The sequence below is a fragment of the Prunus avium genome, chromosome 7, assembly GCF_965620075.1.
Source record: "Prunus avium chromosome 7, drPruAviu1.hap1.1, whole genome shotgun sequence".
Classification (NCBI taxonomy): domain Eukaryota; kingdom Viridiplantae; phylum Streptophyta; class Magnoliopsida; order Rosales; family Rosaceae; genus Prunus; species Prunus avium.
The window spans coordinates 30,278,810-30,290,600 of record NC_142290.1 but is presented as its reverse complement, the minus strand read 5'-3'; the positions used below and the strand labels follow the sequence as shown (position 1 = coordinate 30,290,600).

At 35.6% G+C, this 11,791-nt stretch overlaps 1 protein-coding gene across 2 annotated transcripts; it reads right to left on the bottom strand.

The window, feature by feature from the left end:
- Positions 1–2,307: 2,307 nt before the first annotated feature.
- KDTA (KDO transferase A) lies at positions 2,308–10,713 on the bottom strand. Of its 2 annotated transcripts, XM_088244821.1 has the most exons (13): positions 10,488–10,713; positions 10,218–10,311; positions 10,063–10,105; positions 8,961–9,083; positions 8,548–8,667; positions 8,395–8,473; positions 8,059–8,175; positions 7,380–7,477; positions 7,104–7,194; positions 6,853–6,972; positions 6,705–6,775; positions 5,802–6,014; positions 2,308–5,700 (listed from the first exon to the last, which is right to left on the bottom strand). In XM_088244821.1, the coding sequence occupies exons 1-12, from the start codon at positions 10,684–10,686 to the stop codon at positions 5,841–5,843; spliced, it is 1,329 nt and encodes a 442-aa protein (XP_088100947.1). In that variant the 5' UTR covers positions 10,687–10,713; the 3' UTR covers positions 2,308–5,700; positions 5,802–5,840. The 2 variants fall into 2 exon arrangements, with proteins under 2 accessions (XP_088100947.1, XP_021810945.1); XM_021955253.2 differs by having other exon boundaries at positions 2,308–6,014.
- Between the last annotated feature and the right edge of the window lie 1,078 nt (positions 10,714–11,791).

The window sequence follows — 11,791 nt, the reverse complement described above, 5'->3', positions numbered from 1 at the left end:
TACTACAAATTTTGCCCTCTAGTAGGTGAAACGAAAGATTTACTTAATACACGAGTTACAAATTTTGCTAAGATTAGTCGCGCACGTGGTAGCAAAGCTCGGCATTGAGCATTTGGTATTGTAATTTCCCTACACTATTTGTCCGCATGTTTGACTACAAATTTGATGTGCAGTGTTTCACGAAGATAAATACAATACAAGCAAAAAAATGCATGGAATATTATTTTGGACTACTTTTTGAGGATTTCACATAGAGAAGGAGGAACATAATCTTTTTTTTTTTTTTGGGTAAAAGGAGGAACATAATTTAATTTGCCTGTCGGTGCCTCATCTTTTTCCATGAAAGGAAAAGCTTGCTATGACTTTGAGACTTTGAGTCTTAAGAAAGCAAAGTTGTTCTACCTACCAAACCTTAAAATGATCATCACAAAAAGCATACCACCTAAATAAAACACGACTAGATTGCTGTCCTAATATCTCTTTTCCCTTTCTCTATAGATACATATAACATTAATATTCAATCAGTTTCTTTGTAAGAGCTGCATACAACAAGTACCTGGATGCGTAATGCTGAATGTTGAGAGGGATACGGTCCCTGAGGAAACTGAGTGACAATTTGATAAAGAAGTGCAAACACATATCTGCGTCTGATGTGTGGTTAAGAATGTTTATCCATATACTAAGGTCTTGTATTAGAATTACTTCTCTCGTAATCGCTAGCATTAAGAAGTGGAGAATTCTTCTAAATAATTCTGTGATGTAGCTAGTTTGTCTAATTAGCCCATGTTGTCGAGCAGCCTTGTATGTCGCTTCAAAGAAGTTTTGCTAGCATGGATAATTGACTTTACCCAACAGTGTTATTGGAACTATTTCACAATTTCAAATCCCTTCCATAATCATAATCTAAAACCTTTTTTTCCCCGAGAATTAGCAACATTTTCAGGATTTGATCTTCAATTAGTGGAGAATAATATAATTGCAGACTTAATCCATTCTTTATCGCCACATGGTTAGACATTTTAACAGTACACTTCCCAGTTGTCATCAATCAACTTGAGGAGGACAATGGTCATGCAGTTGATGCTGTCTCAAAAAGTGAAGGAAATGCTTACAGGCTACAGCCTCTCTCTCTCTCTCTCTTCTTTTTCTTTTCTTGCATCTTGGATTGTTTGTTTTTTTAATTATGAAGCATGCAAAAAGAAGAAGATGAGAGAGAGAGAGAGAGAGATTGAAGGCGGGATTGGCGTTCCAATTTGCCACAGTCATTTGCTGAATCAGCAAAGACAAGCAGACAAAAGTTGGTGCCCAACATAAAAAAAAAAAGCTAAAGGGTCAAAGGACGAAAAGCTTAAGAATGTAATTTTTCAAAATTTTGGTAGAATCATTGGAAAATGAGACAGACTTGCAGTGATTTTTAGGTTTAAGAAGTTTCAGGAGCAAAATGAAGCCAAAGTTGAAGAATTTTTATCTGCATTATTTCTTAGTGGACTTGGCATTTTTAGGGTTTGGATTTTCTGTGGAAGACAGGCAGAGTGTTCAGTAACTTGAGTTAACTTATAGCTAATCAAACAGAATATGTTTAACTTAAGTTGAGGAAGAAAATAGGAAGGCACATAAAATTTGGTAACAGGAAAATTGGACTCGTTTAATTACAGATATCTCTAATCTCTTATTTATATGTCCTTATCAACCATTGAAAAAAGGATCAACAGTGACAATTGTTTAGAAAAGAAATACACTTTGTTGGGATTTGAATATCAACATTTGAATTCGATTAATGGTTGCTAAGCACAACTCTTGTGATCAGCATCTATTGGCTAGAAAAAAGATAACATTATCCTTCTATGACTTGATCTTTAAAAATTATACATAGAACTTTTCTGCATTGTTAATATTATATATATATATATATATATATATATATATATATATATATATATATATATATATATATATTTGTATAGTTTCTCAACTAAAAAACTACATTCTGAGCTGATGAGCTCAATCAAAAGGCAGACCCTCAAACATCTCATAATGAACTAGAAAATAATCAGCAGATCCAAAGCTTTGATGTAATGGCCAGTTTAGATGATTGTATTTTATTTTATTTTTCTGCTAACATCATTTATATATGCAGACTGAAGTGGCCTAAAAGGCAGCGTGACCCAAGCTCTAGCTAATAACCCACAAAATCATAGAGTTATAAACAACTAAACTCAACTCGAAGTTGGTCATTAGATTATTAGAACCGGCTACACTTAACAAAATGCAGATAAATGCACAAACTTTTAATATAGAGGCTTGAGATCCAACAAAAACTCTTTATATCTTTTCAACTCTTTCTTTACATCTGTTTAACATTTGAAACCCTTCATATAACTGTCAAGTAACTCTTTAACTCTTGACAATCAGATGCTTATAGAGCTGAAAAAACCCATTATTTGAGAAACCCAAATAGACCTAATTCCAAACTCCTATATGACTAACAAAGTCACATTAGAAAATTAAATTGAGAAAAACTGAATATATGAGTATTTACACTTCCATTTTGGTTTGTTTCATAACAAAACCAAAATTAAAAAGAGAGTGATGATGAAGCATGATTAACTTTCATACCTAGACTTCATTTCAATCCAAAATAAAAGGGTAAAAAGAATTACTCTGTTTTACTTTTTGACGAGAGAGAGAGAGAGAGAGAGAGAGAGAGAGAGAGAGAGAGAGAGAGAGAGAGAGAGCCTACCTTCTTGTCTCCAACAGCAAGCAACATGAATGGGCATGGACAAGACTCCACAGCAGTACACTCCCATGTTCCAATAAATGGAAAATCGTTAGTCTTGTACAATCGCCATGTTCATTTCTAATTTTCTTTTCCCAAATTCTTGGTACTGAAAAGGACGATGGAAGTGTACAACATCATCCAAAATACAGACAGCTGTTTTCTGTATTTTTTTTGTCCCTCGGTTAAAAAATTTGTCCCTTTCTTCTAGCCCTGAATTTCGAGGGGACCGACCTCACAAACTAAAAATTTGGACTAACCTGCGTGGTGATGGTGGCTGAATGATATATCCACAAAACACATTAGATGATGATGGTGTAAAACTAAGGCGTGTACTGTTAATCCATTTTTAACACATGGAATGGAACCCAACGGAATTTAAACCAAAGCTCCCTTTTTTTTTTTTTCTGGTTTTTTTTTTGGGTGATGAAAAGCTACTTATAAACTCAATATATCTACCTTTTACCCTTCCAAAAATAATTATGCTTTGCAAATGTTTGGATTGGATGTCAATGGAATGAGAAAAACTTCACACCATTGACACCGTTCAATTAAAACCTTTCATATGTTATAATTTTTATTTATGATTAATAGTATGTAATGTATAATAGATTTTAATATGGACGGTACTTGTCACTTAACTTATCAGGTGACACGAAAGTAGAAATAATATTTCATGGCCACGAGCAACCTAAAAAGAACTACAGCAAACTACATGAATTCGTTTGGCCTTTTTTCATTCAAATTAGTAGGCAGCCAATCCAGAAAGAATGAGTTGTAGCCATGCTGGCGACTTCTGGTAATTACTAATTATGAGAAAATTAAACTTAAATATGGACCACTCGTCAACGCCGAGACATAAGACAACCCATCAGATGAGAGAGTTTTGGACTGGGTTATTCTCAAGCCCAACTTCAGTTTCATGACCCATAGCCATCAGCCTTGTACGGAAACATGCAAAATGATGTTATGAGGACTCTATTCACCCCCACCTTCGACACTTCTCCCAAAAGAAACTTGCATGTCTCAGTGTCACCAACGTGAGGGGAGAGAGGCAGAGGAGTGGCAGTGACGCTATCACAATAACATGATTCCATCCTTAAATACAATACAAATAATAGTTTGAAAGGTGTGAAGAAATCTTTTTTTTTCTTTTCTTTTTTTAAAAAATCTGTTTTAAATTAGTAATTGTGTACGTGTGTCAAGACTTGTGACTTGTAAGTTTAGAAGTAAGGACCCAAGTAGTTTCTTGTCCCAAGACAGAAAGAAAAAAGCCCCTACCGTTGATGATGCCATGAAAAATTGTTCGTTCATGTTCGAGAGGAAAAATTCTAGCATACCACGGGTGTATACAACTCGCCTCATCCCTCAACCCTCATATGTTGATCACGTAATCAGTGATTATGAAAGAGACTTTGTATGTGGTATGCAAGGATTTCTCCTCCAATGCATGTGTTGTGCGCATGTGAGAAGTTGGAAACCATGAAAAGAAGACCATGGTCCCAAGAACCCTAACCAACACATGCTACGAGGGCTATTTCTAGTTATGCAAACAAACCCCGCCTCTTAGCCACAATTTTATCCTTTTTGTTTAAGGACCGTGGTGTGTTCTTGAAATCTTTTTGGGTCAAATGCTACGTACGTATTTCAATTTCATCCAAGGCAAGATCCCTTGCTTTTTAAGTTATCAAAATTTGCTGGAGACATGTTCTCAAGCAAAGAAGTTAAGATCCAATTACTTGGATCACATCAAGTTATTAGAGTGTCAATTTTTATCCCAGAAAAAACTAAGCAAAGTTGGTGATGCAGGAAACCTAACAAAAAAAACCCCCAAATCAGTTATTTCCTGCATTTCATGCAGATAGTAGTTATAAGATATTTTACCTTATTGTGTAAATGAATCAATTGTAGAAGACCGAACCGGAGAGGATTTCTGCCCTCACAAATAAATACCCCCGTCCACTTTGAACATCCTTACAAAAAAAATGTCTGAAACCTCACTCCTCATGGATCATATGGCTCCTCCAAGAGAGCAATATTCCAGACGTGGCATGATCTGCAACATCGCTAAGCTGAAAAAGAATGGGTTGCATGCGAAGCGGAGACTTACCAGAGGCAGTGAAAAGAAGCCACCCCGGGATGTCCCTCCAGGTCACTTGGCTGTGGTAGTCGGGGAAGCTAGGAGAAGGTTCGTTGTAAGGGCGGATTTGCTGAACCACCCAGTTTTACGGCAGCTGCTAGACCAAGCATATGAAGAGTATGCTCATGAATGCCCTGGCCCTTTAGCCATACCGTGCGATGAGCTTCTGTTTGAAGATATAGTTCACTCTCTTAGAGGTGGTACAAGTAGCAATCAATTCTCCTGCCCCTTCATAGCTTTCTGATAACTGTGATCACTATCTTTCTATTTTAATAGCAAAACCATTATACCTACCAAGCTACCAGTAGACAAAAGGGAGAAGACAGTCTTCCCCTGCTGAGTCAATGCAGTGCGTAATCAGTTCGAAAAAAAAAAAAAGTGTAGGATTTGTTAAACGGTTGTTATTGAAAATAAAATAAAATTCAGTATTATATAAACCGATATGGGTTTTTTTATTTATTTACGGGTGGAGATTCCTAAAAAACACACTCACAAGTCACAACGGTCTCGTGCACGAAAATGAGGTCATTGCATGATCAGATTCCTTAAAAACAAAGATTGTCCAGTATCATAAGAATTAAGATGCAAGAGATGTCTCAGAACTACGTATATGGGTTTAAACCGTATGAGGTTTAACATTAGAGATCAAGGCACATATTGTTTCCAAAGCCGCTGTTTTTCACTGTCAACCTTCATCTTTCTTGAAGGGCAAAAGTAAATTCAAGAATCCTATACCTAATGTGAGGCTGTATAGACAACATATCGCTCACAACCAGAGGTGCCACTGGAAGAAGAAATTTGATACAGCAAACCCATGCTAGTAAGGGCATGCTAAATGGCTATAAAAATAAAATACTCTGATGCTAATGGCAGCAGTAACCTTACCCTATTTTCTATTGTTGCAAACTGATCTTCATGTACTGTTTAGCTTAAAGCCCGTTGGAGAATCTGAAAATCTAGAAGACTCCAAACCTTGCCAACAATACCAGTTGACAGAGAATGATACACTTGTTTTGCAGCTGTACGACGTGCTTCTAGAATATTGGCGTCACTAAACAACTTTTTAAGAGCGTCTTCAAGTTCTATTTTTCCAGAAACCTGCATCACCATTGACATAGAAAGCAAATTACAGACTTTTTTCCTGAGAAGCTGACAATAGAAAATCCTTTTAAATTTTATTTATTTATTTATCCGTACAGAACATATGTTAACTAAGTCACAGGTTTTCATAGTTATTTTAATGTAAAAACTATCCACAATCCAAACATCCAGTACTAACACCACAACAACAACTATCTTCCCACTGAAAAGCAGACTAGCACAGGTCCAATGGCTTATTTAGAAAGACTAGCAACTGAAGCTAACACACACCAGAAAAATTCTTAAAGAAATTAACTTAAACATAATGATGCCCATTCTATCCATACAGTACTAGATGGCTTTTCAACATGTCTGCCTAAAAGCTTCACCCAACAGCTGAACAGGGTAGCGGTTACATGTACCGATTTATGAACTTCCCATGTAGAACCTATATAGATGATCATATAAATAACAACATTTCCCGGTAGAATTGAATACTCCCATTGTTAGGGTCCCTACATTTGGCAATATGAAAACATCTGAATTTTGAATGAAAAGGTAGATTCAGATTTAAAATTAAATTAAAACCAGAAAAGGATACACAAATCATTATATCACGTGTCAAATTTCAGAAGAGTGCAATATGATTTTGGAGCTAAATCTTGAAGAGTCTCAGCAAACAGTACAGAGAATAGAGGTTCTTCACACCTGCAGAACTGATAGAGGATTTAATCGTTGCATTTCCAGCACCATGCGTGAAAAATGCCCAACATAAGGACCTGAAAAATTCAAAATAAGAAAGCATTTATTAGTGGTATGTTAAGAACCAACCTCTGATATGGTAGCAAGTATTCACCCGTCAAAACAGCACAGCCAGCTGCAGCAGCTTCTGATATGTTGTGACCAGAAAGATTAGGTAAAAAAGAACCTCCAATAACAGCTACTGGAGTTAACCTATACAAGTGTTTCAATTCACCTATAAATCAAGCAAGGACAGAAAACAAACAATGAAGTTAGGGAGCATATTTTTCCAGAAGCCATTGTAGGAAGGGTTAGCTAAAGATTTGTCTAAAAATTAAGTAAGGAGAAGATTTCAAATTTGCTGACCTAATGTGTCCACCACATATAAATTTGTGTCTCCTACAAGTTTATCATGTCGAGACCTTAGAGCTACACCATGCCCATCTTTCCATAATTGCTGCACTACTCAAGGCAATGACATAAAATAAACTTAATACATGTAAAGTTAAATATTTTTTCTTTTTTGAAGGTAGTGAATCTCAACGAAATTATGCCTTGCCAAAACTTATCATCAGGAAATTAATACTTTTATGGTTACCATTTATACTGTTAAATGTGAATAAAATAGAACGTATGTCATACTTGAGCAATCTCTTTTCCATGCTGCGGATGTCGAGGAACAATAATAGTTAACACATCTGGGTACTGTTGCATGAGCACTTTGTGAATGCCTAGTATTACTGCAGATAGTATTTGTGAGCTTTTCAGCAGACAGAAATAAATTAGCAAAAGAACATTACTGTTAAATGCTTGTAAAGAAACTTAAAACCAGAAAGAAGGCAAAAACCTTATTAAAATTTATCCATAAATATATCACAAGCTAATTATGATTTTCCAAAGACATTATGGGTGTATCTGTTCAAATGGCTGGCTGGGTAGGAATAATATTCCCTCATACTCAGGGAAGGCATACAGAAAGTGAATGTTTCTTTAGATGAATTTCGATACTTAGAAAAAAGCTAATGTAAAAAGAAATGGAAGGTAAAATGAACTAAGCAAATAAAAAAGCACTAACTTCTAGTTGAAAATGATGTTGCAAGCCTCAGTGGCACCAAACAAAGGACGATGTGCAGTCTAGCACCAGCAGTTGCATAACAAAATCATCGAGCACTTATATAACTTTCAGAAACCAATAACTGCCAATAATGAGGTAACATGACACTGTACGATTCAGGTGAGTTCTCTAAATGAAACTCTAACATGCAGATGACACCATATATACAGTTTTGGACATAAGGCTAAGTGAGTAACAGGAAATGACCTTCTTCTTCCCCCTTATGTATGGATGAAGCCATCCAAACTTTCCGGAGGGCAAGATGTACTTTTAAATCTTCTATACTTCTGATCTCTCCCTCAGAAATGTCAAATTCTTCAACCACTGAACATTAACAATAAAAATCGAAATTGTGGGATTAGAATAGATTATCACCTTCTTGAAGAATTCCTATAAATTTATTATGGAATGAACCCAAATTCAAAAGATAACATTTGGACCCTCCAATTGACTTCCAAATCATAAGCTTCATTTTCATATATGGGTCAACATGTTAAGCCAAATATATATAATACAAAATACAAGTTTTCATGTGAAGCATACCATATTTCAAGTCACCAGAAAAGTTGATCACAAAAGGGGGAGCATGCAGTAGCTGAAAGTGGATTGCCTGCATATTGCTCTGTGCATGCAGCGAATCAGTGAGAGCACAACAGAAGACACAAATTACTCAATGCAATCTATAGCAGCACTTACCAATGGGACAATCAAAGAAAACTTTGATAGCATCAACGAAACAAGTGGCAGAAGCAATGGTCCTGACCAACGTTTAAAGGATTTAGTAGATACCCGAGCATTTAACAATGCCAGTGTGATCTGAAGAAAATATGGATCATAAAAGTGATCTAGAAACGACAACAAATCATTCTACAATATCCATTTCAAAAACCAAATGCATTTAATGCATCCAAGTTATACAAATTGAAAGGTAGTCAAGCTAAGCAGTAATTTGGATGCAGATACAGGGAATAATAATAAACAACTATTTAGGGTAAAGTTAAAAATTATAACTGAGCTAATACTTCTCAGTACAATTTGGTTATTATTTTTTCTCAAAAGATATGCTCACATAATTTAGAAAGATATATTCATGAGATAAAATAACTTACACCCTTTTCTGAAGCACCCATAATTAAATTTGGCCACAGTTCACTCTCCATAATCACAATTGCATTTGGCTTCCAGTGACCGAGGAATGAGTCCATAGCAGAAGGTGTATCAACAGGCGCAAACTAGTTCAATTGGGAAGTTTGAGTATAACACAATCAGAAATATGATATCTTTACTTTCAATTAAGCTATACAGAACAAGAGCAACACATTACAATTCCATGTTACTATAAGGACACCAATAGATATAACCAACCATGGATGTATTCCAATTCCAATCTATTGTATAAACAAATAATATACATATCTATACAACATATTAAACATAAATGTCTGAAGAACAAATAGTAACTGACCAAAACATAGAATGTTGTAATTATAACCAAATATTATTTAGGTAACAGTTTTTTTTTGGGTCAACTATTTAGGAAACAGTTTGTTTTCCCTTAATCTTGATTTACACATGCTAAAGCATAGAAGTAATCAGTTTTATCCTTCTCTTTTTCCCCAAAGGGGAGCTAAAGCCATAGTAGCACTCTCTTTAAAAATTTATTGTTCTTTCATTAGCATGCAATGCCCGGAACTTCTTTGTCAATTCCAACAAAACTGACAAGGTAAATCAAGTCAGTTTTCCTTGTTTTCAATTATCACTTTATGCAAGCTTTAAACCTTTTTTCAACCGTACACAATATAGTAAAAATCATAAGCAAAAGCAACCACATAGAGAAGGTTTTAGGATTAATTGACACTCTCACGAGCTTTACACCACTTGACAAATTTTTTGTAGGATTTTTTTTTTTTTTTTTTTTGGGATCCTACTGTTAGATTTGATGATCAGATTCATGTCAAATTTCAAGTTGTTCCAGTACCTTTAATCATTCCATCTATATTGTATTAAAATTAGTTTTATTTTTATTTTTTGTACAACTAACTAAAAATTAGACCTTGATCCCCTCGTTGCCTATAAATTATGTCCCCGATTAGAGCATTAAATCAAATGATTGAATTGAGCAGAAAAATCTAACCAAAGTTATTAAATGGTATAAAAGTCCCTACATTTTCACCAGTGTCGAGCAATTAATTAAGTAAAAATATAATGCACCTGATGTATGACACCAGTTGGAAGACGTTTCTCTATTACTTCACTGCATATGTAGAGAAGGAAAACCAAAAATAAGTTCGGAGTTGCTTTTAAAATGGATAAAACTTACACAATGAATTTCAAATTAAGCTCTGGAAACGGAGATTTGGTCTTACAATGCGGACGACGTTGTAGTGGTCATCAAGATGGTCAAATCAGGCCTTCGCTGAATGCATTGTTTGATTACAGGAATGGCAGCCATTCCTTCACCTGATTCAAATTTCATTACGCCAAAATTATAATCGAAAAAAGAAATTCAATGAGCATTTCAAAACTAAAGAAGCAGAACCACGATTGAATCAGCTTTCTCTCTTATTTTCCCCCACTTTCTCAGTAACCAAACAAGAGGAAAGCAAACGAATTTAAAGCAATGGATCGGAGAAAACCTAATGAAACGGCGTGGAACCAGACGAGCGGCCCCGGGGGACGAGGGAGGGAAGGTCGGCCCAAACGCTCGGGCCAGCGGAGTGGATGCTCGAGGCCTCGGAGTTTGCGCCAGTGTAGGTGAAGGTACAGCAATGGTGAGAGACCATGGCTCAGCGCTCGGTAAACGTTGTAAACTGCCTTGCTCTTAGTTGCCGCCATTTCTCTTCTGTTTTTCACTCAGCAGAGAGAGAGAGAGTCCACTTCGCCAAAGACATTTAGCTTACGGGAAGGTTATGTGGGCCGACCAAGGAGTTTACTTTCTTGGGCCAGCTTATGTGATTGGGCCTATCCGAAAGGCAGAGTGTGTCTAAACCCATTCCGACAAACCTACCCGGCACCATTATAATATAGAGTTGTGCTATGCGGGCGACTGATTTTAGCAAAACTAATAAATAAGAATAAGTATAGGATTCAATCACACTCCATTTGATTCATCTATATATATATAAAGCAAAAGGCAGAGAATGGTGAAACATTCAAAATACTAGAAAATGCCCTTGGTTAATGCAAACATTAAGAATTGAAATTATTAATTAAATGAGGATAATATGGTAAATTCACACTTTTCCATATTTAAAAAAATTAAAATTAAAAGAAAAATCAGATAATGGCCTATTTTAATTTTAAAATAAATTTTAATTTTTTTAAAAAATGCCTCTCACGGGCACGGAAGCGCGTGCAGAGAGGCTAGTATCAATAATGTTTCTTCAAAAGGAGTTATTATTGGTGCTCCTAAAAAGCTATCACATATTCTCTCATTGTATAAACATAAAGGTGCAAGGGACTTATAGCTTAAAGTAATCTTTGTATTTTTAATGAGTGCATTAAAGTGCGAAAAATGCCTACCACGCAAGTAATAGTTTTTTTAAGTGATATTTTTTTTATTGAACTTTCTTCTAGTCTTCACCATAAGCCTAAAATCAATTACCTATTAAACTCATACTAGGTGTGGTGTTTTTTTTTTTAATACAAGTGATATTCTACTATAATCTAACCTAAATTAAAGGGAGGGGAATTCAAACTCGGATACAAAGTGGGGAGCACGTCTGCTCTAGCTAACTTGACTGAGCCCATGTCTGCAGAGGTGGTGTGGTTTGGAAGTGGAATTGAGGGATGATAGTGTGGTACTTTTTAAACCTTCCTTAGTATTTGGGGAAGAAAAAAAAAACCTAAAAACTTATTCTAACATGTATGATGTATACAGATTTCATGGACAAAGGGAAGAAAAGTTATCATCATCCGTGACTCAAGAATGACTCAGACA